This window comes from Asterias amurensis, chromosome 14 (assembly GCF_032118995.1).
Source record: "Asterias amurensis chromosome 14, ASM3211899v1".
NCBI lineage: Eukaryota > Metazoa > Echinodermata > Asteroidea > Forcipulatida > Asteriidae > Asterias > Asterias amurensis.
The window spans coordinates 17,781,797-17,807,444 of NC_092661.1; the positions used below are offsets into that span (position 1 = coordinate 17,781,797).

General features: G+C 37.6%; 1 protein-coding gene across 2 annotated transcripts; it reads left to right on the forward strand.

Annotated features, from left to right (window-relative positions):
- Window positions 1–1,251: 1,251 nt before the first annotated feature.
- LOC139947052 (transmembrane protein 181-like) lies at window positions 1,252–25,648 on the forward strand. Of its 2 annotated transcripts, none has more exons than XM_071944880.1 (16): window positions 1,252–1,636; window positions 6,807–6,910; window positions 7,738–7,787; window positions 9,421–9,511; window positions 10,412–10,533; window positions 10,939–11,058; window positions 11,257–11,337; window positions 11,957–12,056; window positions 13,304–13,431; window positions 16,964–17,113; window positions 17,414–17,516; window positions 18,026–18,077; window positions 18,781–18,863; window positions 19,809–19,898; window positions 20,149–20,215; window positions 21,151–25,648. In XM_071944880.1, exons 1-16 carry the CDS (start codon window positions 1,500–1,502, stop codon window positions 21,221–21,223), a joined length of 1,551 nt encoding a protein of 516 aa, XP_071800981.1. In that variant the 5' UTR covers window positions 1,252–1,499; the 3' UTR covers window positions 21,224–25,648. The 2 variants fall into 2 exon arrangements, with proteins under 2 accessions (XP_071800981.1, XP_071800982.1); XM_071944881.1 differs by lacking the exon at window positions 1,252–1,636 and adding an exon at window positions 3,254–3,459.

Below are 25,648 nucleotides of genomic sequence, written 5' to 3' on the forward strand. Positions count from 1 at the left end.
GTAGCGTAGTTTTCGAGAAAGAAGTAATTTTCCACGAATTTGATTTCGAGACCTCAGTTTTAGAACTGGACGTCTCGAAATCAAGCATCTGAAAGCATACGACTTCTTGAACCAAGGGTGTTTTTTAGCTCAATTGCACAGGTTTGTTATTATGCATTATGTTGAGATCTACCATGGAGGTAGAAATAGCTCCATGGATCTACCAAGTGAGAAGACAGGTCTTTGACAATAACCAAACGTGTCCAGTGTCTTTAATAGGGCTTATGTCTTATCTTAAGTATTAGTTCATCCTTTGTTAGTAATTGTTTGTTTTAGGAGTTGGAATGTTTGTGTTGTGTATTTGTTTGTTTTGTATGATCAGGAGTGTTGCTGTACAATCGGGAGAAACTGTAGGTTTTTACACTCTGACTTGAGGGTCTATATTTAGATCTCCTGCCGCTCGCCAATTCGGTGGTCGTGGTCATTAATATCAAATCCGGCTTTTTATAGATTTTTACAGGAGTTTTTTGTTCGTGATGGACCAAGTTTGCACATGGCCTACTTTTCGTCGTAATAAATGACGTCAATAAAAGTGGCATCCTCGAAAAATGACTCCAAAGGACTAGGCACTACCAGTCGATTATTACGCTCTGGAGTTTAGGCACTCGAAAAACATCGACAACTGAAAAACATTTTGTTATTATCATAAAAGTCGCAACCCATTACAATAATAAAGGTCTAGTTTCATTGATTGTTGGAATGCCTTTTCCCACATACAATAATTATTATAAGAATGTCATTCGTCTTCTTTATGATCTCACGCGCGTGTGGACTATAGCTGTTAATTACACACGGGTATAGCACCCATTATTGAAAACCCGAAACAAAATAAAGCACATTTTAGTTCTGCGGAGCTAGCTCTTGCCGTTTGACATTTCGTAGATAACTCGAAAGGATCTGACGTAAAAGAGCGTTGCTTGGCAACACATCCTTCCTAATTGCTCCAGGCAACGACACGGTCCGAAACGACAATGTACCACATGCGTAGATATCACATCTGGGAAACTGTGCACGCTGCAGCATCATTATGAGAGAACTGCTAGAGATGTTAACGAAGTCTGCTGAGAGTTTTTTTTTAAACGTGTGTTGCTACAGCGCGACGTCGTGGTACAGCTCCTTATGAATAATTAAGAGCGAGCCTTGGTTGGTATTGATTAATTCCTCACGGCTTTCTTCCCATACCGTTAAATTATTCCAGTGGTTGTCGGCGAGTCCTGCTCTCCAGCTTGAAGAGCCGAAATTATTTTTTTTATAATAATAAGGTGCACAACGCGAATATTAAATTAGCATTAATTTAAGCATCGCAATCTTTGACGTCATCGGCATCTTGTGTGTGGTGAATTGAACCACCGGCTAGTACGCATCCATCCCAAATCTTCAGCGTGATGTGAGCAGGATCTGATACCGTAAGACACTCGTCTTTGGCCCCGTCATTTAGTTGCTCCCAGCTAGCATCCAACATGGATGCAGTCAACTACTCCTTCCAGACACCAGAGTGGAAGGGGAAGGTTAAGGATGCGTGGGGTTACGCCACGGGACTTTACGATGCTGTGCAAGATTACATCGTACCCAAATACTACCATGACAGGTCATATCGGTGAGTGCATGTGTCTCTGTGTTTTGTGACCTCATTAAAAATATAATAATTTAAAACAAAATAAAAAAATTGGGGCATGGATGTAAGACGCATTGCGTTTAAAACCAAATTATTATTTCTACGGTAATTATCTGTGTGATAAAGATTCTGACACCTCACAAGCCATTGCAGGATTGATTACATTGTATCCAAATACTATAATGAAAGGTCATATCTGTGATTGCATGTTTTTTTTATGACCTCATTAAAAATATTATAATAATTGGGAGGGGGAGGGCATGGTAGAAGACGCATTGCTTTAGAAATCACATTCTTATTTCTACGTGAATTATCATGGTGATAAAGATTCTGACACCTCACAATCATTGCAGGATTACATCGTACCCAAATACTATAAATTATGAAAAGTCATATCGGTGAGTGCATGTGTCTCTTTTTATGACCTCATCTAAAAAAAAAATAATATAGGGGGGGGGGGGCATGGATATGTAGGACATGATACTTTTATTTTTACGTGAAAAGTCTGAGTGGTAACAATTCTGACATATCACAATCAAGCATGCCCCCCCCCCCAGAACACACACACTTCCAATGGTAGATCATAGTGGAAGGTGAGATACAGTGGTGTGTGGGAATAAATGAGGTATACACAACGTCAATAACTGCAATTATTATGGATTGAGTAGAGAAGTGCTTATTCTTGTAAACCCCCTCCATCCCAACCTCTTCAGTTAATGTCACTTATCACTATTATGGGGGAAGTGGTCTGACTATAAACTACTATGTTTTAAGTTATTAAAGATGATGATTGGAAACGATTGAAGATGTATCATTTTAGAGAAGGCCTACTAATAGTGTTTATTTTTCTACAAAGCCACTTCGAGAAATAATCATAATACATTATATTATAGACGAATGTCGGTTTTAAGAATTATTATGTCAGACAAATCAATTTGTCACTGCTTTTCCTTAAAAATCCCTGTACAATCTTTTTACTCTGACTCTTTTTCTTATTCTCATTTTTAAGACACAGGCCCAAAATGTAAAACAGCCGTTGCGTGCTGATATATTTGTATCCGGTATAAAGGTCTTTAAATAAATCAATAAAATTTTAATAAACTTTATATTAATATTATCTGCTATATGGGTCGGAACGCCAGCCCGCTTAATATTTTTGATTTTTTTTTAAACTAGTCCAACAGGTCATGTTAGTTGATAATAAGTTTCCAACAGTTAATTACATTAGTGGTGTAGTGTTGGACTAGTTGGTGAATTTTGTAGTTTTGTAGTTTTATTGGGCGCTCCTTGATTCTGAAAATCAAAACTCAAAGCATGATCAGAGAAAAAACCCAAAAGAAAATTATCCAGTTTACTTCAGGCATGTTGTTGTTTTGGGTTATCAATTCGAGCCCCCCCCCCCCCCCCCCCCACTACTACCCATTTCGAGTTCCTTAAACTAGTCTCTGGTTCATGGCGTCTAAAACATCCGCATTATGTTATTTTCGTCTGTTCAACTCACTAAAAGAGACTAACATAATGGCTGGTACCAACCAACGACAAACACTTTATTGTAGCTACTGCGGTGTACCAGCCAACAACAAATTTCGTACAACGTTGTATGTATGGGATGTACGAATAATGTATACAGAATACGTGCAACAGTTTTTATCGTAAACAATTTGTGTACAAAATTAGCTCAACTTTATTGCATTTTGACGTAAAAATGCGGATTTGAAACCCAAATCAAAATATTCGGTGGTGTTTCTTCAAGTTTCACGAATCCAGAGCTGGTCTGACGAAATAATGGGTAGAGAAATCGAACCGTAAGTACACGAGTGTGCCGCACGCCCATCCCATCTCATCTCAGAATAATGCGATTCAGATACAATTTGTGTGGACTGGGTTTTAAACATTGGACCGGCTGGGTGCATAACGTAGGAATTCCCTGTTAAATTTAGTGTACTGTTAGTTTGTGTATTGGTATTGTTAAAAAGATATGGCCTACTTATAAATACGGATACAATTGTATTATTCCTCATACAAAACAATTCCACAGACAAATTTCCGCATCCTGCCAGTGCTGCACTTCCGTCATTTATTTATGAATCAAGACTCAAGTTCGTTGAAATAATTCATAAATACCTCAGACAGTTTCGCTATTCCTGTTAGTGGAGAGCGCGTCCAAGGGTGTGTATAAACCTTTGTTTACATGGTTTATGACAAGTAAAAAGTGTTTAAACATGTGTGTGACACGCAAGCTTGCACCTGTGCTTATGGATGGGTGCGTTCGTTTAGCTCCCCTCTGTCGACCCCGGTGTGTGCCGTTTTTTTTTCCCAGGACAAACGTGGGTAATTATCTGCACACACTCGTCCTGGGAAAAAAACACGCCACACACCGGGGTCGACCCAGGGTAGCTAAACGAACGCACCCTATATTATAAGACAGTTTCTTCATTCCTATTTTGGTCGAGAGCAACGACCGGGACAGTTGTGCCACATCACGCGATGTACGCACGACGCACACAGCATTCCCTTATAAGGAGTTGTTTAACCGAGGGCCTTACCATTTCATAGCTGGAGGGGTGTTGTGTTGAAAGAAATCATTGAACAATTAAAATTTTTGCATTTTAATATTTTACTTTTTGAGCAAAAAGTGTTGATGTTTTTTGACCGAAAAGGTATGAATGGGAATCAAAGTGTGTTGAATCGGTTTTCAACTAGTGGTTTAAACTCACCGAGGCCTGGTTCTTGATAATTTACCTTGACTTCGTCTCAGTAAAATTTATTAAGAACCAGGCCTTGTTGGGATTAAACCACTGGCACTAGTTGAAAACCTATTCACCACACATTGATTCCCTTATTTTAATTTACTCAATTGATTTACATTGTACCTTGATCATGAGTGAAAAAGTGGTGGTAGGATACGGAAATCTTTCCAATTCCACAATTTTAATTAGTCCTGTGCTATGATGGGTTTGCCCTACCTCTATGGCTTCCCCGTGAGCCTTAAATAGCCTAGGGGTCTAATATTTTGGGCCTCCTTAATTTTAACGCTACACGTTTTTAAAATTGGCGTTGATAGGTGAAAGTTTTACGACCGTTAGCCATCAATAACTGAAGTTTCCTTGGTACTACACAGCCAAAACTTTCCCCACACACTCAATATACATTCATAATGCTCAAAAACATCTTCAAAAAATGCAATTTTCTGCTCAGTACTTGTATTTCTGTCGCATCGCACGTTTTCTGACTTCTCAGTATGCCCAACACTTTATTTGTTGGTCACCAAGCGCTGTACCCGCAAGCACCAGCCTACTAGATCGACGACCTGCCGAGCCACAAGCGAGTCAGACTTTTACCATTCTGTAATAGGGGTGTTACAAGGCAGTGCCGCAGTGCATGTGCGCTATATATATGCGTGAATGGCGGTGTAACACCCCTTTTACAGAATGGCTTATTCCGGCTCTTTGATGACCAGTTGTGCAAAGGTTTTTGAAAAACACCACTTAAGTGTGGATACTGGTCTTTAGAAAAATTACCAAAAGTTATATTTTTGTTGTCAGATATTTATTTTATTTTATTAATTAATTAATTTATTTGTTTATTTTATTTTATTCAGCATCCAAACAGCACAAGCATCAATAACAGGATGGATATAAATATTGAAATAAAATTAAAAGAACAGTAAAGTGAAACAATAAATAAATATAGGAAATAAACAAAACATAAAAATACACACAAGGCAAGAAGGTTTACAAGCTAAAATAAACACAGACAGAGATGCAGTTTCGACCCAAATACACAAAATGTACACAAGAAACGCAATTGTTTGGATACCTACTGTATACAAAAATAAGTGGACCACTATCACAGTATTTCAATCGCATAATATTTGTTAGCGACGTTTACTTAAAAGTCAATTAGGCTGAAGGTCATTAGCTGGATTAATAATTAATATTTTGTTTAATTAGCTGTGAGGCATTATTAACAGATGGCTGTGTGCTTTATAACAACCTGGCCCACTAGGATTATGTACATAACTGCATTTTGACATTCTCTTAGTGTTTACATTCTACTTCATGTTACATATGTTCGTGGTGGTTATGGTGGTGTACACACACATATGATATCTCCTCTCTTTTTTTTGAATCCCCACCTCCCAGAATTTTTTTTAAAAATAACATGTTACGCAATATGTATTATATAATATCAAATAATAAACCACAAGGGAAACTGACTGGTACATTTTATAAATGATTTTGGGTTGAACAAAGAAAAATTGACTGGAGCGAGATTTGAACCAACGACCTCCGGTTTAACGTGCCGGCGCTCTACCAACTGAGCTATCTAGCCCTATGTTGGCGATCTCCCTATTTAGTCAATATCTTTGTTATATATATAGTATATATTTTTTCAAAACTAAGATCAAATTCATTTTAAGAAAATGCAGATAAAACCAATGGAACACCCCAATGCAGAGTAGGACTTTCAAAACCAAAGCAGGAAGAACATTTATATTGGGAGAGTAGGAGTAGGGGTTAAAGACACTGGACACTATTGGTAATTGTCAAAGACCAGTCTTCTCACTTGGTGTATCTCAAATCTAATTCTGAGGTCTCGAAATCAAATTCATGGAAAATTTCTTCTTTCTCAAAAAATACGCTACTTCAGAGGAAACCATTTCTCACAATGTTTTATACTATCAACAGCTCCCCGTTACTCGTTACCAAGTAAGGTTTTATGCTAATAATTATGTTGAGTAATTACCAATAGTGTCCATAGTCCACTGCCTTTAAAAAGTCAATGGGAAACTTTTGAAGGGCACCAAGGCCAAACCAGGGGCAACGAAGGCCATGGCCTTCATGTAATTTCAGGCCTGCTTCTTAAAAACAGTCGTCATGGAATTTCCAAGTGGAGTGCTCATATTTTATGCCCCTGGCAGTACATGTGGACATAGTTAATATCTACCAATGGATTTTCATGTGATAGATCACTAGCAAGCCTGACAACTCTTGACGTGTTGTTGATTCAACGTACTGATTTATGAGATGCAGGACGAGAGAGAAAGACTGTAATCTAAAGAAAAAAAACACAAATAATTTTTATAAATGCTTGATTTTTGTAATCATACTTTGATGGAGATATTTTCTCATGTTTCCTTCCTTCCCAGGTCTGTCCAGATGCGTCTCTACACGTTAACGAAGAGGCACTTTGTTCTGGTCTTTGTGTCATTCTTCACAGCATTCACTCTCTCCGTGGTATTAGGGATTGCGGGTATGTTTTTATTGATGATGGTATCCTTTAATTTTGCCTGATTTTTGCCTAAATAGCCACCCCGCACCCATGGCAAATAACACCCCCCCCCCCTAAAAATTGGGTTACCGCCTAATAAAGAAATCACTCCGCGACAGTGAAGTTATTAATGAAGTCCCCTCGATCCACTAAGCAAAAGTAGTCCAGAGCACACTTGGCAAATAAAACACACACCCCTAAAAAAAAACAGAAGTGGGTTACCGCCTAATAAAGAAATCACTCCGCAACATTGAAGTTATTAATGAAGTCCCCTCGACCCACTAAGCAAAAGTAGTCCAGACCGATTTTCTATTGCACGCAAATGTTATTGTTACATGTGGACAAGTAGGATTTGAAACTTTGCATGGTGGAAATACGATATGGAAAGGTTTGCAGTAACGCCATGTAATGAGTTGGGGAGGTTCTGAAAAGAACTGTTGGTTTCAACTCGACGTTTCAATCAGTTGGCTCTGATTGTCTTCGAAAAAAGAAAAAGACGATCAGAGCATACTGATTGAAATGTCGAGTTGAAACCAACGGTTCTTTTCAGAACCACCCCAACTAATGAAGAGATAGTCATTACATGGTGTTACCGCAAACCTTTCCATACATGTGGACAGTTCTGAAAGTAGTCTTGAGAATTATGAAATCTACTCCGCCAGCCGCAGTAGAATAAACAAGTTTGCAAAGTAGACATGTACATACATTGTGTTACCGCAAACTGAATGTATACATTGATACCTCACCATGCAGTACCTCATACCTATACACAGTTAATGTACTAACGGCATTATTCATTCCTTTCGTAGGTCCAGGTATTGAAGTTAGTGAAGAAATAGCTACAAGCAAAAACTTGCCAGTAAGTATGAAACTATTGTGTGTTAAACAATGCCACAGGTAATTATTTTAAGGTAGGGTCATTGATTGGGAATTTTCAATGTAATGCTGATGTTGGGGCACCTTAGAAAGATACAATAAAAGGCACATGTGAAAGTTTCAGATGAACACAGTGCCTTCTTGCTGAGAAAACGGCAAAAAATTTCATCGTTTTTTTACTGACTGTTGAACGTAGCGTTCGTCCACATTTAGTGAGGTGACAGTAGGGGGTACCAACCGCATACCTGGCTGCAGCATTCGTGAATGGACACCAACCCTCAGAACGTTCTGAGAATCGATTCTGCTAGAATCATTTCTCAGATTCAAATGTTGGGGGGGGGGGACTTATCAAAACCATATTACTTTGAAGGGAATTTTTTCTCAAAATAGTTTTTACTATCAACAGCTGCAGTGCCTCTCACCTAGTCAGTCAGTTTGTATGGTCATACATTTTGTGGAGTATTTACCAACCTACGACCCAACCTTTACAAGAAAAATCCTGAGAGTAACAAATCCAACAAAATCCCCACCCCATCTACTCTAGTAGGATAACAAAAAATAACGCATGTCCAAGGAAACAAAATATTTGAGCAACTCCATGGAGTTCGGGTCAACAGTTAATTCATGTATTTACCCAACAATTAAAGACATTCCAAGACTTTCAAACAAAATTATATTTTCTGGAACTTAAAAGAACCCTTGTTCTGTGGGTACGTCTAATTTAGTGTTATGAGCACGCTCACTGATCACATGTTTAGGTGTTTTCTCACCTCGGGCCATGACGCTTCCATATGTTTTTTGTGAGTTGTAATTTAATCTAAATTCTCTTGGTTTTTTTCACTCAAAGGCAATTCCGCCTACATAATTTGCTTTTTATAATAGACTAGCTCGATGCATTTCTCTTGGTTGGTATTTCCCTTGTTTGGAGCAAACTTTGGGCGGGGTATATTTTAGAAAAAAATATCACCCTTCATCAGTAGGATAGTGTTGAAATGTTAGTGTGACTGCAGGCTCCTTAATAAACCCACGGCACCCACAGCAATTGCCATGGTGCCCTGTGCTTTTGCTGTGGTGCCCTTTGCTCCAATACAAAGTTACATTTTCCTCATGAAAGTGCCCCTTACCAGAGGTTAGAGCCATTGGACACTTTTTGAACAGAACAAAAATTAAAAGTTCACAGATTTACAAATAACGTACAGGGTTTACAGAAGGTAATGGTGAAAGACTTCTCTTGAGATATTATTCCATAAAATGCTTTACTTTTTGAGAAAACATTAAAACAAAATTATCAGTTCTCGATATCGAGAATAACGGTCATGACACTGCGAAACGTGTGGAAACAAAGGGTGGGTTTTCCAGTTATTTTTTTTCTGACTCAGATGACCGATTGAGCCTAAATTTTCACAGGTTTGTTATTTTATATATAAGTTGTGATACACGAAGTGTTGGCCTTTTGACAATACTGATTACTGATGTTGTGCGATTGCTTTAATTGCTGTGCCCCTTCAAGAACAAAACTGAATGCCTGAGATTGTTAGTTTGTAATGAGCAATATAACCCTGAATGTCAGTGTTACATGTTGATGTTAAGCTTGTTATTTTTACCCCTTTCAATAGAATGGACCGTTTGAGGTGACGTCGCCACTACTGAACAGATTTAACCGCTCTCTGTGGCTGACGTCGGTAATAGAGGTTAATAACGGGAAAGGTAAAAACTGTTCTTATTTTTTTATTCATGGTATATTTTTTTGTAATCCTCACCAACAACGCTCAGTTGAAGATTTTTTAAGACGCAATGTGACAGCAGGTCCAATGATTTTTGATAAATTGGGTTCATGGATGTCATCTTTTTCAGAATAATCATCAGCTTCAACATAGACATGACCTTTGAAAATGTAACACCTAGGAGGTTAAGGGGGCTTGATCCTCTAGACTAAGGGGAGACCCATACACACTATCCTAGTTCTTTATTTGTGGTAATGTAGATAGTCTTAGGAATGTAACACGCAGGAGGTTTAGGGGGCTTGATCCTCTAGACTAAGGGGAGACCCAGACACACTATCCTAGTTCTTTATTTGTGGTGATGTAGAGAGACAGTAGAATTGTAACGCCCAGGAGGTTGAGGGGGCTTGATCCTCAAGACTAAGGGGAGACCCATACCCACTACCCTAGCTCTTTATTTATGGTGATGTAGAGAGACAGTAGAATTGTAACACCCAGGAGGTTGAGGGGGCTTCATCCTCTAGACCAAGGGGAGACCCATACACACTACCCTAGCTCTTTATTTATGGTAATGTAGAGAGACATTACAAATGTAACACCCAGGAGGTTCAGGGGGCTTGATCCTCAAGACTAAGGGGAGACCCAGACCCACTACCCTGGTTCTTAAAGGTAATATAGAGAGTTTTTAAATCCTCTGAAATGTAGCATGAGGAGTTTCAGAAAATGTAATTTTGTTATGTTGCCATGGTAAACAAGTTGCAAGATGAAGTCATTGAAAAGCTCAATTTTTTTTTATATATTTGCAAGTAACTGTTGACGCTTCTTCATACATGTATGTGATTCTTTTGCGAAGATTTACAAGTACATTAATTTTTGTATTTTGAAGGCGAGAGCTTCCAAAAATTCTTCAACATCAGCATTTTTATCCGAGCCCTAGAAGAGGATGGCAGTGTGATACCAATCAGCAATGTATTCTTCAACCATACAAGAACACTATCATGCCAAAAGGTAGGAGTGCCTAGCCGGCCTAATTCTCAAGTTAAGCCTCGGTTCATACTTCCTGCAAATGCGAATGCGAAGCGAATGTTGACATCACAAAATTCGCAACGAATTTCGCAGCAGTTCAGCTCTGTTCAACTCACTTGCGAAAAGGATAGATGTGACGTCAAATTCACGTCAAATTCGCTTCGCATTTGCAGGAAGTATGAACCAGGCTTTATTTTGTTCACAGAGTTGGGGTTCGAATCTCATTCGTTTTGTTTTTTGTTTTACCGCACCTTGAGCACCCAGCAGGGTGGATATGTGTGAATTTACAAGTCTTTCTTATTATTTATTTGTAATATAATGGATGGTATTCAACGATCAGACAGTATGAGGTTCATCAAGAGTTTGATTCTTTTTTTATTATTACAGGGCAAAGAGTGTGAAGAGTTGTTGCTGTTGCATCTTGCTACAATACAGTACTCCTCTTATGTCATAACAGTATACTTCCATGGCTTGGAGAAAGTCAAAGTCACAAAGATCAACTTTGAAGTAAGTAAAAGTTTGCATTCTGTGCTTTATACAACAATTTTTGTGAGTGAAATAAAAAGTAAAATTTGATGAACTTGGATGCATTTGAGTCGATTTACCAATGAACAATCCAGTCATTTGTGATCAGTTTGAGAAAACTATTTTATTTTTTAATCACTTTGTAAATATTTGTTTTTGTATTGTTTTATCCCCAAACAGTTCCATACGTACAATCCAAGCTTTTCCCAAATGGAGATATGGTTCCGGTTTGTGTTCTTAGTGTTGGCGTTCATTGTCACGGTAAGAAAAATAATTCTTCTTAAAGGAACATGTTGCCTTGGATCGGACGAGTTGGTCGTTGAAAAGCATTGGAAAACCGTTTGTGATCAAATGCATTGGTTAGAAAGATATTTTTAAAGTAGAACATAATGATCCCAGAAGTATCACTCGACTAACACGGTCAGCCATTTTATGGAGTCAAAATTGTGACTCAACAAAATGGCCGACTGTGTTTCTTCGCGACGTAAAAGGAAAACCAGGCAATGTTTGTGTGGATCATTATAGTCTACTTTTAAATTATCTATCTAACTATATGCATTTCATAACAGATGGTTTCAAACGCTTTTCAACGACCAAGGCAAAACACCTAGGAGGTTCAGGGGGCTTGATCCTCTAGACCAAGGGGAGACCTAAGCCCTCTACCCTAGTTCATAATTTGTAGTGGTGCATCTAGAAATCTACTGTGAGGTTTAGGGGGCTTCATCTTTTAGATCAGAAGGAAGCTTCTACGTCTTTTTCTTAAGATATTTTTGTCTTCATACATTCAAGTTATATGCCTGGGACACCAAGTTTCCCTAAAATGTATCTTGAAACCTGCATGGTTATTTACACTCTGAATTTTTATGACTTGTTTTTGCAGTGTATGTTTGCTCACTCATTGAGGAAGTTTTCAATGCGTGACTGGTCCATCGAGCAAAAATGGCTCTCCGTCTTGCTTCCCTTTCTTCTGTTATATAACGGTAAGCATCTTATATATCCATATAGGATTCCTATATTCGGTGGCTTTTACTCAATGTGTTTGATTGTTTATATTCATCTTTTTACTTGTACTGTACATGTATCTTTATTGTTTTATGATCATACTTTATGGATTTTTGTGGTTAAAATTTTTTGTTGTTGTAAAGCGCCTGGGAGCATTTTTAATGGATTTGGCGCTATATAAATGTTTATTATTATTATTATTATTATTATTATTATTATTATTATTATTATTATTATTATTATTATTATTATTCAAAGAGGGGCTCCAAGGTCGAATTCAGTTTTGTGATCTACTTATTTTCCAATAGATAGAGTCCTTGTGGAATAGACCGTATTGAATAACCCCCTTTTTGCTATGAAAGTCGCCATCTTGTAGGGCAAACCGTATGCGCGTCCAAAGCGTACATCATTGAAGCACGCATCATGCAGCATTCCTGGTGTGATTTCTTTGGCACATGCACTCACACACACGCACACAGACGCCATCTTGTAGGGCAGATATTTGAGCGGTGACGACATATTCAATACGGTCCATAAAATTTACAAGCCTCACATTAAAATGGTGCAAAATGCCATTTTTTTCCCGATGCCCATCAAGTGCAATTTTGGTCAACATCCAAAAGCGTTCACTGACATCACATCACAAATATATGGTGTACATTGCACATATAATTTTCAGTTTATTCCTGAACTTTGACGATATTCAAACAAAATGGCATTGAATTTGAGCTTGTGACTAGTGCAGAAATTTTGCTTATTAAAACAGACCCATTTGTTTTGCTGTCCGATGATGCCATGCTTCAATGTTCTTTTGAAAAGAGTATCAAACGAAATGATACACCATTTAAGAGTGAGATGAGAGACTTGTAACTTTTTGACACCCATTTCCACACATCTAACCCAAAAGTCTTGGACTGTCTGCTTACATATAGCCCAAATTCACCTTTATCCTTTAGAAGTAGCGAAAATGGTTAAGTGTTATGCTGAAGGGTACGAGTGTCATGACCGGGACTCGAACCCACTTTCTGCTGATCAGAAACACCACAGCTAACATGGGGCCGATAAGTTGGGACCAATAACTGGTCTCAACTTAAGACTAGTCCTATCTGTTAGCGTTTTCCAGTCCTAAGTTAGGAAGCATTTTGTGTTTTGACCCCAGTGCTCTTGACCGCTCAACATGCCCTCATTTCAGCATTAACTAATTGTTGACGTTTCCTTCCCACAGATCCTATCTTCCCATTGAACTTCTTAGTTGACTCCTGGTTGACCGTCGTCCTAGATGATATTTTCCAGGCTACGTTCCTCTGTGCTCTGCTTCTCTTTTGGCTGTGTGCATATCACGGAATCAGAAAGGTATGTCTGAGATTGTTTATTTTTTATTTTATTATTTTAATGAGATATCTCCTAACATCACAAAGTTGGACGGCGGGGGGGGGGGGGGGGGGGGGGGGGGGGCTATTCTCCAGGGGTGTGCCCCTATTCCCGAGGGGTATGCCCCTTTGCTTGAGTGGATCAGGGGTAAAGCAGTCCAAGTGTGAAAAGGGCTTGGTGTTATTCCCTCTGGTTGCCCCCAGGGAATAGTGTAGTGTGAAAAGGGCTTTAAGAGAGATTTGTGCATATCTTTAGTGCGAAGAATTTGTTTTTTTCTTCTTCTTGCAGGTAATTATTATTCACTAATTTATTATGTGGAGAGTGCATTTTTTTTTTTTTACCGTTTGATTTTTGTAATCCTATATAAATGGTGATATATACACATGTATACAATGAAGCTAACCTGTAAAGATGTATTTTCAAAATTGAGTAGCGCTTTTGAGGTATCGCCGATAATGCAGGAAGAATAATCCGTGATTAGAATACACAATTTGAGAAACATTTCATGCATGAAACAGTTCTCAGATTGAAATGTTTTTTAAATCCCTTTCTTGAAAACCACATTCCTAAGAAGGGAATCGTTTCTCAAAATGTTACACATTATCAACAGCGCTGCTGCTGTGCTTCTTATGAAGCATGTTTTTTATGGTCGTTAATTTTTTTGGAGTAATAACCAAAGGTTATTCTCTCCCTTTAAAGGCACTGGACACTATTGGTAATTGTCAAAGACCAGTCTTCTCACTTGCTGTATCTCAACATATGTATAAAATAACAAACCTGTGAAAACTTGAGCTCAACTGGTCGTCGAAGTTGCGAGATAATAATGAAAGAAAAACACTCTTGTAACACAAAGCTTTCAGATGCTTGATTTCGAGACCTCAAAATCTAATTCTGAGTTCTCAAAATCAAATTCGTGGAAATTTACTTCTTTCTTGAAAACTACGTTACTTCAGAGGGAGCCGTTTCTCACAATGTTTTATACTATCAACCTCTCCCCATTACTCGTTGTCACAAGTAAGGTATTTTGCTAATAATTATTTTGAGTAATTACCAATAGTGTCCACTGCCTTTAACGCCTGAGAATCAAAATAGCACAGACAGCCTTCCTTTGACCTTAATTATGTTAAGTATCAATCTGCCATGTAGTTATACAGATATAGCGACAGATAAAAAAAAAACCGAAATGGTTTGTGATTTTTAAACTAATAATCTCGTCTCAAAGATGGCCAACGACTAGCTTACAGATGGGACCCAAAGTGTTGTAATTACATTAGACCAAGTGAGGGCAGTATTTAAAGACTGAAAGAAGTAAACGTTTTATTCTTATTTTCATATTGTTTGAAGTGCATTAGTTGTTTAAGGATTTGGGTACTTTTTCAAAATGTCCACAGATTTACATTAAACTTACAGGGTTTGAAGATAATGATAGTGGAAAGCTTCCCTTCAAATATTACTAACTAAGGTTTTGCAGTTTTTGAGAAATGAGTAAAACAAGTCACAAAATAGTTTTGGTCTCATGAGACCAAAACTATTTTAGCATGTAAAATCCCCTTAACCAGTTATGATATTATACCAAAACCATAGCATAACTGGTTAATACGTTTTTACATGCTAAAACTGAGATGAAAATTATTACTTTTACTCATTTCTCAAAAACTACAGCACCTCAGTAAGTAAAATTTCAAGGGAAGCTTTCTTCTATCATAATCTTCAAACTGTGTAAGTTTAATGTAAATCTGTGGACATTGTGTTTTTTTTTAGGAAAAAGTACATATACCCTTTAACCTGACAAAGGCAAACAAATTCCACACCAAATTGTACACTTTGACCAATGTTTGATTGATGTATTTTGTAAATAATAGTCGGATACTTTTTCAAAGGATTCTTTCAAAGGTTTATTTTTATTTTTCTAGGTGCGTTCAAATAATTCTCATTGGTTTGCTTTTCCAGCTCAGCTAGCTTACTATGACACTCTTGCTAATTTGAGTGGAGTTATATTTAATCATTAAATGCATATTTAATGAAGACCTATCACTAAGTGTGGCTGTGCGGCAGTTTTTTTGTCAATCTTGTATACATAATCTGAATAATGGATATGCACTTTTATCAAGGTTAAAGGCAGAGTGTACGTTCGGTAATTACTCCACAGTTTTATTACAATTAAAACTTGCTGAAGAGCGCTGGAGAGATGTTGATGTAATAAAACATTGTTAGAAACTACCCCTTTAAAGTAATATAGTCTAAGAGAAAAGAGGTTATATTTGACCCAACAGTTTTAATCTGAGAGCAAACAGTTCATCCAACAAGAATGATTCATCTTTCATTGTTTTCGTGCAACTTTGATTACCATTTGAGCTTAAATTTTCACAGGCTGTTATTGTATGCATGTGTTGGGATACACCAAGTGAGGATACTGGTCTTTGACAATTACCAATAGTGTCCAGTGTCTTTAACATTTCTTCCGCTAAGCTAAAATGAGCAGATTACCAGTCACAAATTGTACATTTGACATGGTAGTTTGACTGTTTAGTGTTAACCTTTTTCTGGTCCGCATTATTCAAGTTCCTTTCTATTCAAATGTAGATATCTTCTTCTTTTTTTAGAATCAAATAATGTTTTGAAACAAGTAAATAACTATTTTTTGTTTGATTTTGTTGAAGGATTATGCTTATAGTCGATTTCGCATTTGGAAATGCATGGTATGGTTCGAATTATTATTATTATCATTTTTGTATGCACATTTTGTTGTTTGCCGTGATGCCCACAGTGCCAAAACTGAATGAATGCAGTGATGAGACTAAAAATATTATTTTTGAAAATGTTGTTTTGTTTTAAGATCTTGGTATTTGAGATTAATCATTTGGACGACAGTAGTTTGACACTGACTAATGCAAGGGTGTCAAAACTAGGCTTGGGGCAATTCCAGAAATTTGGGACTCGATTCTGGTTTTGAAAAAAAAAATAATAATCGTTTCTGGGACACAGTCTTTCGAAATCGGAACCGACGACCATGTGGGAACTCGGCTCCACAAAAGAGTGGATTTGCAGGTCTGGTGCTCAATTTGGAACTGGGTAATGGAAGGGAAAGATAGTCATAACCCTGACCACATGGGTGTCCAAAACAAAACCAGAACAAGTCGAGTTTTGAGACCTAAATTACTGGGTTTTTTTTTATAGTTTTGGTTTTCATACTTTCTCTATTTCAGAGCGATAGAAAGTGGACGTATTTCTACCTGCCTAAGCTAGTGCTAACCCTGATCACATGGGTGTCCAAAACAAAACCAGAACAAGTCGAGTTTTGAGACCTAAATTACTGGGTTTTTTTTTATAGTTTTGGTTTTCATACTTTCTCTATTTCAGAGCAATAGAAAGTGGACGTATTTCTACCTGCCTAAGCTAGTGCTAACCCTGATCACATGGGTGTCCAAAACAAAACCAGAACAAGTCGAGTTTTGAGACCTAAATTACTGGGTTTTTTTTTATAGTTTTGGTTTTCATACTTTCTCTATTTCAGAGCGATAGAAAGTGGACGTATTTCTACCTGCCTAAGCTAGTGCTTGTAGGTTTCATCTGGGTCTCTGCTGTGGTGCTGGCTTGCTGGGCTCAATACAGATCTCTTTTTGATCCGACGTTCAACTACAAAGTAGACAGCGGGAACTTCTTGGTAAGTCGTAGAATGCAGGCGAGTTGCTTTCTTTCATTCAGATATTAAAACCAAGACTGAAAATGGAGGTCAACTCTTGGCTTTTCTTCATGCATTTGTTAAATTTATTTTACTTTCATATATTTCACTGCTAAATTTTACTTTCCCAACAATATGATAGTCAATTTAAAGCCGTAACCTATGTCAAACTGAAGTTTTTGAAGAAACAGAATCGTGCGCTCAGATCTCAATATGATGGTCCCGGATTGTACTAAGGACTTGTATTAGTCCTCCAGCTAAAAACTGTTTGTGTATTTGCAGGGTCTTGTAATATTCTTCTTGGTTTTTGGAGGACTGTATCTTCTCTATTTGGTATTCCTGATCATCAGAGCATTCACAGAGCTCAAGTCCCTCCCATACATGAGTAAGTAATTTCTTATTTAAATCAAACTCATTGCTGGGCAGCTGCTGTTTTTTATAAAGTACTCCAAGCTATCATTTTTCAATTTTATTCGGCTAAACTAGATTTACATTAAACTTATACGGTTTGAAGATAATGATGGTAAAAAGCTTCCCTTAAAATATTACTTGCTGAGGTGCTATAGTTTTTGAGAAATGAGTAAAACAGTGTCACAAAAATATCTTCCGTCTCAGAAGACAAAAATTATTTTACGCGAATCTTCTGAAAACATTGCTCTGTGATTGTTACTTTTTTTTCTCAAAAACTTGACGACTAACGAAGCAGAAACTTCTACATATTACACACATTTTCATTCACAGTGAGTAGAGATTGATGTCATAGCCAAAAACTTGACCTACAAAAGGTATCAAAACCCTTAAAATTAATTATTTTTAAGGGTTTTTATTGAAAAACTTGTTTGCTTTAGAAACGATTAATGTTATAAATGGAGTTCTTACTTTCACTTTTTTCAGATCTTCGGTTAAGATTCATGACTGTGTTGATGCTGTTTGTTGTGGCTGTGAGGTAAGTCTCGTGTTCATGTGTCTTGACTTGCGAATCTTATAAATCCATCCATATGTGTGCATTGATTGGGGGTCATGCAAGGGGTTTCGACCGTCCGCCAAATTCACCTCTGTTTTCGTCAAGTGCACAAGCACAACTTCGACGAACAGTTGAGCCCAAACTTTCACAGGTTTGTTGTTTGATGCATATGTTGGGATACACCAAGTGAGGATTTTGGTCTTTGGCAATTACCAAAGGTATACCCTGGACACTATTGGTAATTACTTAAAATATTTATTAGCATAAAACCTTACTTGGTAACGAGTAATGGGGAGAGGTTGGTAGTATAAAACATTGTGACAAACGGCTCCCTCTGAAATGGAGTAGTTTTCGAGAAAGAAGTAATTTTCCACGAATTTGATTGCGAGAACTCAGATTTAGAATTTGAGGTCTCGAAATCAAGCATCTGAACGCACACAACTTGGTGTGACAAGTGTTTTTTTCTTTCGTTATTATCTCGCAACTTCGACGACCGATTGAGCTCAAATTTTCACAGGTTTGTTATTTTGTTATTTAAGTGAGAAGACTGGTCTTTGATAATTACCAATAGGGTCCAGTGTCTTTAAGCAGTTAAATGTGGACCAAGCTATTTGAAATGGTCTGCTGTTCTCTATTAGAGTTGCCTAAAGTCATCTTGTTGTTTTGTTTTGCTTTCTGTTCACAGTGTGGCTGTCATTGTAATGAGGTTTGGTATAGGAATCCTGAATGGTAACTTTGTATCAGAGCTCTCCACGTACTACAAGAACTATATCCTTTTTGGACTTAATAATAATAGTAGAGGTCTCTTATATAGCACGCATATCCATCACTAAGTGACGCTTTAGGCGCTTTAACATACATTCATAAATATCCAAGACAGTTTTGCTACTCCTAGTGGTGGAGAGCTTGTCGCGTAGGGGTGTCTAACCTGTTGATAATGACCAGCTTGAGCTGCTTATAACTGGCTGGCTTCCGCGTGTCAGGTTGGCGCGTACACCAATAATATCACGCGGAACGCGCAATTCATAGCTATTAGTAACAGCGCGTAATCTATTTCTAAGCGCGCGCATGTAATCTATTTCTAAGCATGCGCGTCGTATATTTCTAAGCGCACGTGCGTACACACAACCCACGCGCATCAAACAGATTCTTCACAAAGTTTTTGAAAAAAATACTTCAAACCTTGAGTTTTCAATTGTCAAAGTGTCTATAATTGTGGTTTTTTAACTAAAGACTAAAGGGCATTTATGAAAGGGAATAAAAGAGTAGTGAATCGTTCTTAAACATCCGTTTAAAACCTTGCAGGATCTTTGCTGTGCGATAATACACAGCAACGACACTGCCTGTTTTAATTGGCTGTTAAGGAACTTGTTGCTACCCTTTTATTCCCTTAGTATTTTTCTGCAAGAAATCGGTGACTACATTTGATTAATGAGACCTACTCCTTTTACTTGGCGACATGTAATGGTTTACAAGGTGCTGTGGCTACTTCTGCCAATCAAATGAAGAACCCTGGGGCGAAAACAGGGAAGCTAATCGAATGCGCCCATAGTTAAACAGTTTATGTCAAGGGATCTTGAACTCTTGAACTAATAAATGATGTTGTTACTTTTCAGTACAAACTGTCAAGACAGAACAATTGCTTCTGTGATGAATTTGCAAGATTTTTAGAGGTTGTTTAGCATGAGTGTTTTTTCCTTAACTCCGTTGTACCTGCAGAGTTTCTGGCCTTCTACAGTCTTCTGAACTACTACCTGTATACCATGGCGTTTGTCTACTCACCCTCCAAAAATGCACACAAAGGTACCAACACAGATATTTTGAAATATTACAGTTAACTTAGGAGACAAGTATTTAAAGCAAAAAATCAGGTTGACGGAGATCGTCCAGTCTTGTAATTTGTAAATTCTGATCACACCTGTAAGTAAACTAAAATCTGTCTCAAGCAAATAGAGCTCATGAGGCCAGTGTTTATATTCGTTCCTGTGCTTGGAGAAATTTACCAAAATGTTTGTCTGACTTGATTTTTGTTGTTGATTTTTTTCCCACCTAGATTCATACTTCAAAGACAATCCAACTTTTTCCATGCTGAACGAGTCCGAAGATGAACTTATTTACGGGTAAGGGTTTTTTTTTAAGACGTGTTTTGTAGAATGTATATTTTTGTGGTCGCAGACACTGTCCATTTTCCTGATCACATTCTCATTGTGTTATGTTATTTTATTTACAATGAACTTGTTCGATAGCAATTGATATTTTAGATTCTTTTAAAAAAACTTTGAGCTTCTCCTACTATGTTATAGGATTTTAATAAGCCTCTTGCCAAAAGGGGAGTTTGAGGTCTGGCACATTCTATGCTAGAATTTGGAAGGTTGTTAGTTCAATTAATAAATAATAAAGAGGTACATTAAAATGCACCATGTTTGTCATAAATGACATTCCTGAAGAAGTGCTAAAAGCTTCTGGGCTGAAGGAGGTTATTTCAAAAAAGAGGCGCTATCAGAAGAAGTTTGTTCACAGTTCGCTGTATTAGGAGACAGAATCCCCTACCACACCGGCACGTACATCTTGAGGTCACACAATAATTTGGATAATAAGTTCATTTTAAAGGCAGTGGACACTATTGGTAAGTGTCAAAGACTAGCCTTCACAGTTGGTGTGTCTCAACATATGCATAAAATAACAAACCTGTGAAAAGTTTAGCTCAATCAGTCATCGAAGTTGCGAGATAATAATGCAAGAAAAAACACCCTTGTCTCACGAAGTTGTGGGCGTTTAGATGGTTGATTTCGAGACCTCAAGTTCTAAATCTGAGGTCTCAAAATCAAATTCGTGGAAAATTACTTCTTTCTCGAAAATTATGGCACTTCAGAGGAAGCCGTTTCTCACAATGTCTTATACCATCAACCTCCCCCCATTACTCGTCACCAAGAAAGGTTTTATGCCAATAATTATTTTGAGTAATTACCAATAGTGTCCACTGCCTTTAAGGAATGCAAAAAAATGCAGTAAAGTTCATGAATCAAATTTCTTCTTTTTGACACCATGTTTGTAGTTCTGACAGTGACGACAACACGACGAGACCACTGCAAAATGGCACCCACTACCAAGATAGTGAGGACGAGTAATCACCATGGCAATGACCTTTGACATTAAACAGGAAGTGCTTCCAAGGGTGAGATAAAAGTACTAGCTTCTAAAACAGGCTGGAAGTTGATTGTTTGGAACCAGTTTTTATTTTTATTTGTATTTACACTGAGCAATGTTTGGTACCCACCAATGATAACACACAACAAGAAAACTATCATTGGAAAAGAATCTGCAGAACGCTGACTTAGTTGTGAGACCATTTTTACGGAAATGTGTAGCAATGCTATCTGCACTGCTATCGTAAAATTAGTTGGTTATTGACTGATAGTGTCATGCACATTTCTCTGTGTGCAATAAATTATTGTTTGTTTATTTTTCATTTATGGAAAGGTACCAATGAGTTTCTTGTATTGACTCCTCACATCATCAGTGGGTGCATTCGTTTAGCTTCCCTGGGTCAACCCTGGTCTGCCCCGGTATGTTCGAATAGCTTTGACGGGGCTCACCCGGGTCAGCCCCCAGTGCCCTGCTTGTGGAGTGGGTCACTTGGGGTGACCTGAGTTACATGCCGTCACCACGAGAGGGGGAGTGTGATCGTTCGATTAGCTCTTGTCAGGGGCTCACCCGAGTGAGCACTGCGGGGTCGACCCAGGGAAGCTAAACGAATGCACCCATCGTAAGTGGCTAATGCCTATCACTTTGGGAGTCAAATTGCACGCACAAATTATAGTCGGCGTGTAACTGATGCCATATCTTCTATAAAGCACACTACACTGTGTAACACATGGACGATGACTCCTGAAGTTGTGCAACCAAGATTATGGTGATGATGATATCAGGGCAACATTTCATAGATGAGGCGCAAAAAGTAGCCAAGTACAGCAAAATCTTGCTTGACAGAATAAGCTTACCAGCCAAACTACCATGTTAAGTGCACATCTTGTGACTGGTATCCTGCTCATTTCTGCCTAGCAGAAACTTAGTAAGCAGTATTTTCTGCTTAAGCAGCTCTTTGAAATTTGGCCCATGTGAACATGTTCAGTGTTCATTTTCCAGTATATTCTTCACATGTTTGGCTAAAATGCACTTGTATTGAGATATTATATTTGGACAATAATACTTTCAAGTGCGAATAAGTCGCCATAATCAATATACAGCTTCATGATTTTCGAGTACTGTTTAAAATTCAAACACATTTTGTTCCTGGTTTATATTTTGGGGACAGGAAAGGGTAGAACATAATGACACTATTTCAATCTTAATTTATTATCAAATAAACAACCACAAGGGAAACAAAGTAGGTAAAATTTAAATATTTGGGGGTTGAACAGAGAAAAGTTTATGAGAGCGGGATTTGAACCAACGATGTCCAGATTAGCGTACCAGCGCTCTACTAACTGAGCTGTGTTAGCCCCATGTTGGCTGTCTCGTAATTTTGTTGATATCTTTGTTCGGGTTCCAGTCAGAAGCCATACAATCCGTAACTGCTGTTTAGCCAAGGATCACACCCAAGTTAATATACAACCTGGGAAGCAGCAGCTTGTGGATTACTTGATATTTGAAATGAAAATTGATCCCTTAATCAAGAGGCTGCTGGTTTGAATCCCGCTCTAGTCAATTTGTCGATTTACATCCCCAATTAACTGAATTTATTAATGTATTATCTTGTATATTTTGTTCCGGATTTTTACATAGCTATAAACCAGCATTGAGGTATGTCATTAAGTTATATTTATCTGCAATAATATTTAAGATCAAAATTGGTTCAAATTTTTAAAAATATTAAAGTAGTACTGGGAAACTGCTCAGAGCTAGATCATTTGCAGCGAAAGAGATTTCACAAGATGGAGTTTTCCCATTTCTAAAAGGAAATGGCCTTGTCCTTTCAAAGATGAAATTCCACCCTTGGTCTAATCCATTTGTTTGTATTCAACTATAGAATCTGGTGTCCTGTCTTCTCTTATAATAGTTAATACCCGGGATCTCCTGATTCTGTTTTTACACAAGAATTGATTAAAGAAATTTGACACTGGTGGCAGTAAACTTACAGTGTAAAGAGACTAAAAGTTTTGCATACTAGGTTCCCAATATGTTACCACAAGGTTCCTAAAAGGTTCCCATGAGGTTCCAAAAAGGTTCCCATGAAGTTCACATAAGGTGCCCACAAGGTTCCTAAACAGTCCCATAAGATTCCTTAAAGGTTCTTTAAAGGCAGTGGACACTATCGCTAATTAATCAAAATAATTATCAGCAAAAAACCTCACTTGGTAATGAGTAATGGGGAGAGGTTGATAGTATAAAACGTGAGAAACGGCTCCCTCTGAAGTGACTTAGTTTTTGAGAAATAAGTATTTTTTCACAAATTTGATTTCGAGACCTCGATCAGAATTAGATTTTGAGGTCTCGAAATCAAGCATCTGAAAGCACACAACTTTGTGTGACAAGGTTTTTTTTCTTCTTTCATAATTATCTCGCAACTCCGATGACCAATCAGGTTTGTTATTTTATGCGTATGTTGAGATACACTAAGTGGGAAGACTGGTATTTGACAATTACCAATAGTGTCCAGGGTCTTTAAAGGTTCCCAAAAGGAGGTTGTGATTTACTGCTCATGCTCAGGATTATGCAAATTACCCAGTTTGAAGTACAGGGCGCAAATCTTATGAACCTATTCTGCATCGGCCATTTTGCTATCGGATTTTTTCAGATTCCACCATTTTTTTTCAGGAATTAATCATTAAACAAAGGGATAATCATTGAAATATTTTGAGCTGCAAAAATTCACTATGGTATGATGTAGATACTGAATATAATGTATATAAAGTAGGTGAATATTTAACTTCTCCAGCAAACCTTAGGGCTATTTCAGTAAACAAAAATTCATTTACTAATGCAATAATGTAAAATATCTTTAACACACACCTTGGTTTTCAAACATTTTTTTGAGAGTTTTTCCTAACTTTGAAGATGGTGTCAGGTCTACAGAGCTTAACAAGTGCCATAAAAAATTCTCCATATAACAAGATCACTTTAAATCTCACATTAAGATGGTACTTTTTCGGTGAGATTTGTGATCTCTTTATTGGTGTAAATAAAGGGCATGTCACTTTCCGAGCACCGTATGGTGGTTAGAATATTTCTTCAATATAAGATGTTGCTCCTTTAACCCACACAGGTCAAAGGTCAGAGTTGTTTGCACCAAAGAGTTTTTTTTTTTTTTTAACCAATCGTCAAAATCCTTAAAATTATTACTGTCCCTGTGTGGATTTCTCATCTCAACTCCTTAGGAGTATGCAGAACCGGTGTCCCAGGGAAATCTGTCCGCCAGAGATTCTGTCCCCCATATGGGAAATTAGCATAGGCTGAAGGAGGATGTTTCAAAAGAGGGCGCTATCAGAGGAATTTTGTACACAGTTTGCCATAGTGGGGGAACAGAATCTCCAGCCGCACCAGTGTCGCATGCGTTTATGTCCTCTGTGCAATACTATCTGGGGGACATTATTGCATATGCAACAATGTCCGCCGGACGGTTTTGCATATGCAATCGTGTCCGCCCGGACGCTGCTGCATAGTGCAATTGCATTTGCATATGCAGTTGTGTCCGCCCCCGTGCAAAACCGTTCTTGCAGTAAATTAAACGCCCTTGGTCGTACAAGCTAAGTGCATGTCATGAATGACATGGGAAATATTTGGGCTGTTGGGTATTCGCTGCAATCATAAAATACATGAATATTCATGCTGCAACCATGGACCTACTGTTTATACTTCTTGGCAACAGCTCCCATTGGTTTTGTACACGTTTTCCAACTGTGGACCTTTCCCGAACCATGGATACTATTTTCCTCTTTTGTTATAGGTCCCCGGTTTGAATGTGTATACCTACTCACCTAGGTGGAGAGAGACAATATATGTTTTGCTAAAAAGTGCTAAAAAGTGCTTTGTGTCCAGTATTATTTGAAAAACAACCCGTAATGGTCGTTAAGTTTCAAGAAGGAAATTGTTTTGGTGCATGAATGACGTTTGGTTTGATTTGATTTTGTGTTTGTCCAAATTACACTCTCGTTGTTAATGATTTGGTAACTTATTACAATCAGACTGTTGTTTGTTGGTTGTTCGTTTGTTTTTTGTGTGTTTTTTTTAATTTTATTTATTTTTCTTTAGTTTAGATTTTAGGGTAGCCTACTCGTATCTGTGATTAAGGAATATTTAAAACAACAATGAAATACTACAATTGTAAATACAATTTTGTGGGTATGCTTATGAACTTGTATAATTTGGGAAAATTTGGATAACTTATTTATATTTATGATGATTTGTTAACGGTGAATTGATTTTAATATGTTACTTTCAGAAGATGTAGTCATTTTTAACAATTAAGTTTGTTTTGTTGGAAGGGTAAAGTTTACAACTAAGTAATAGTTTGTACTGATAAATAGTTAAATAAAAAACTGTTGGATAAAGTA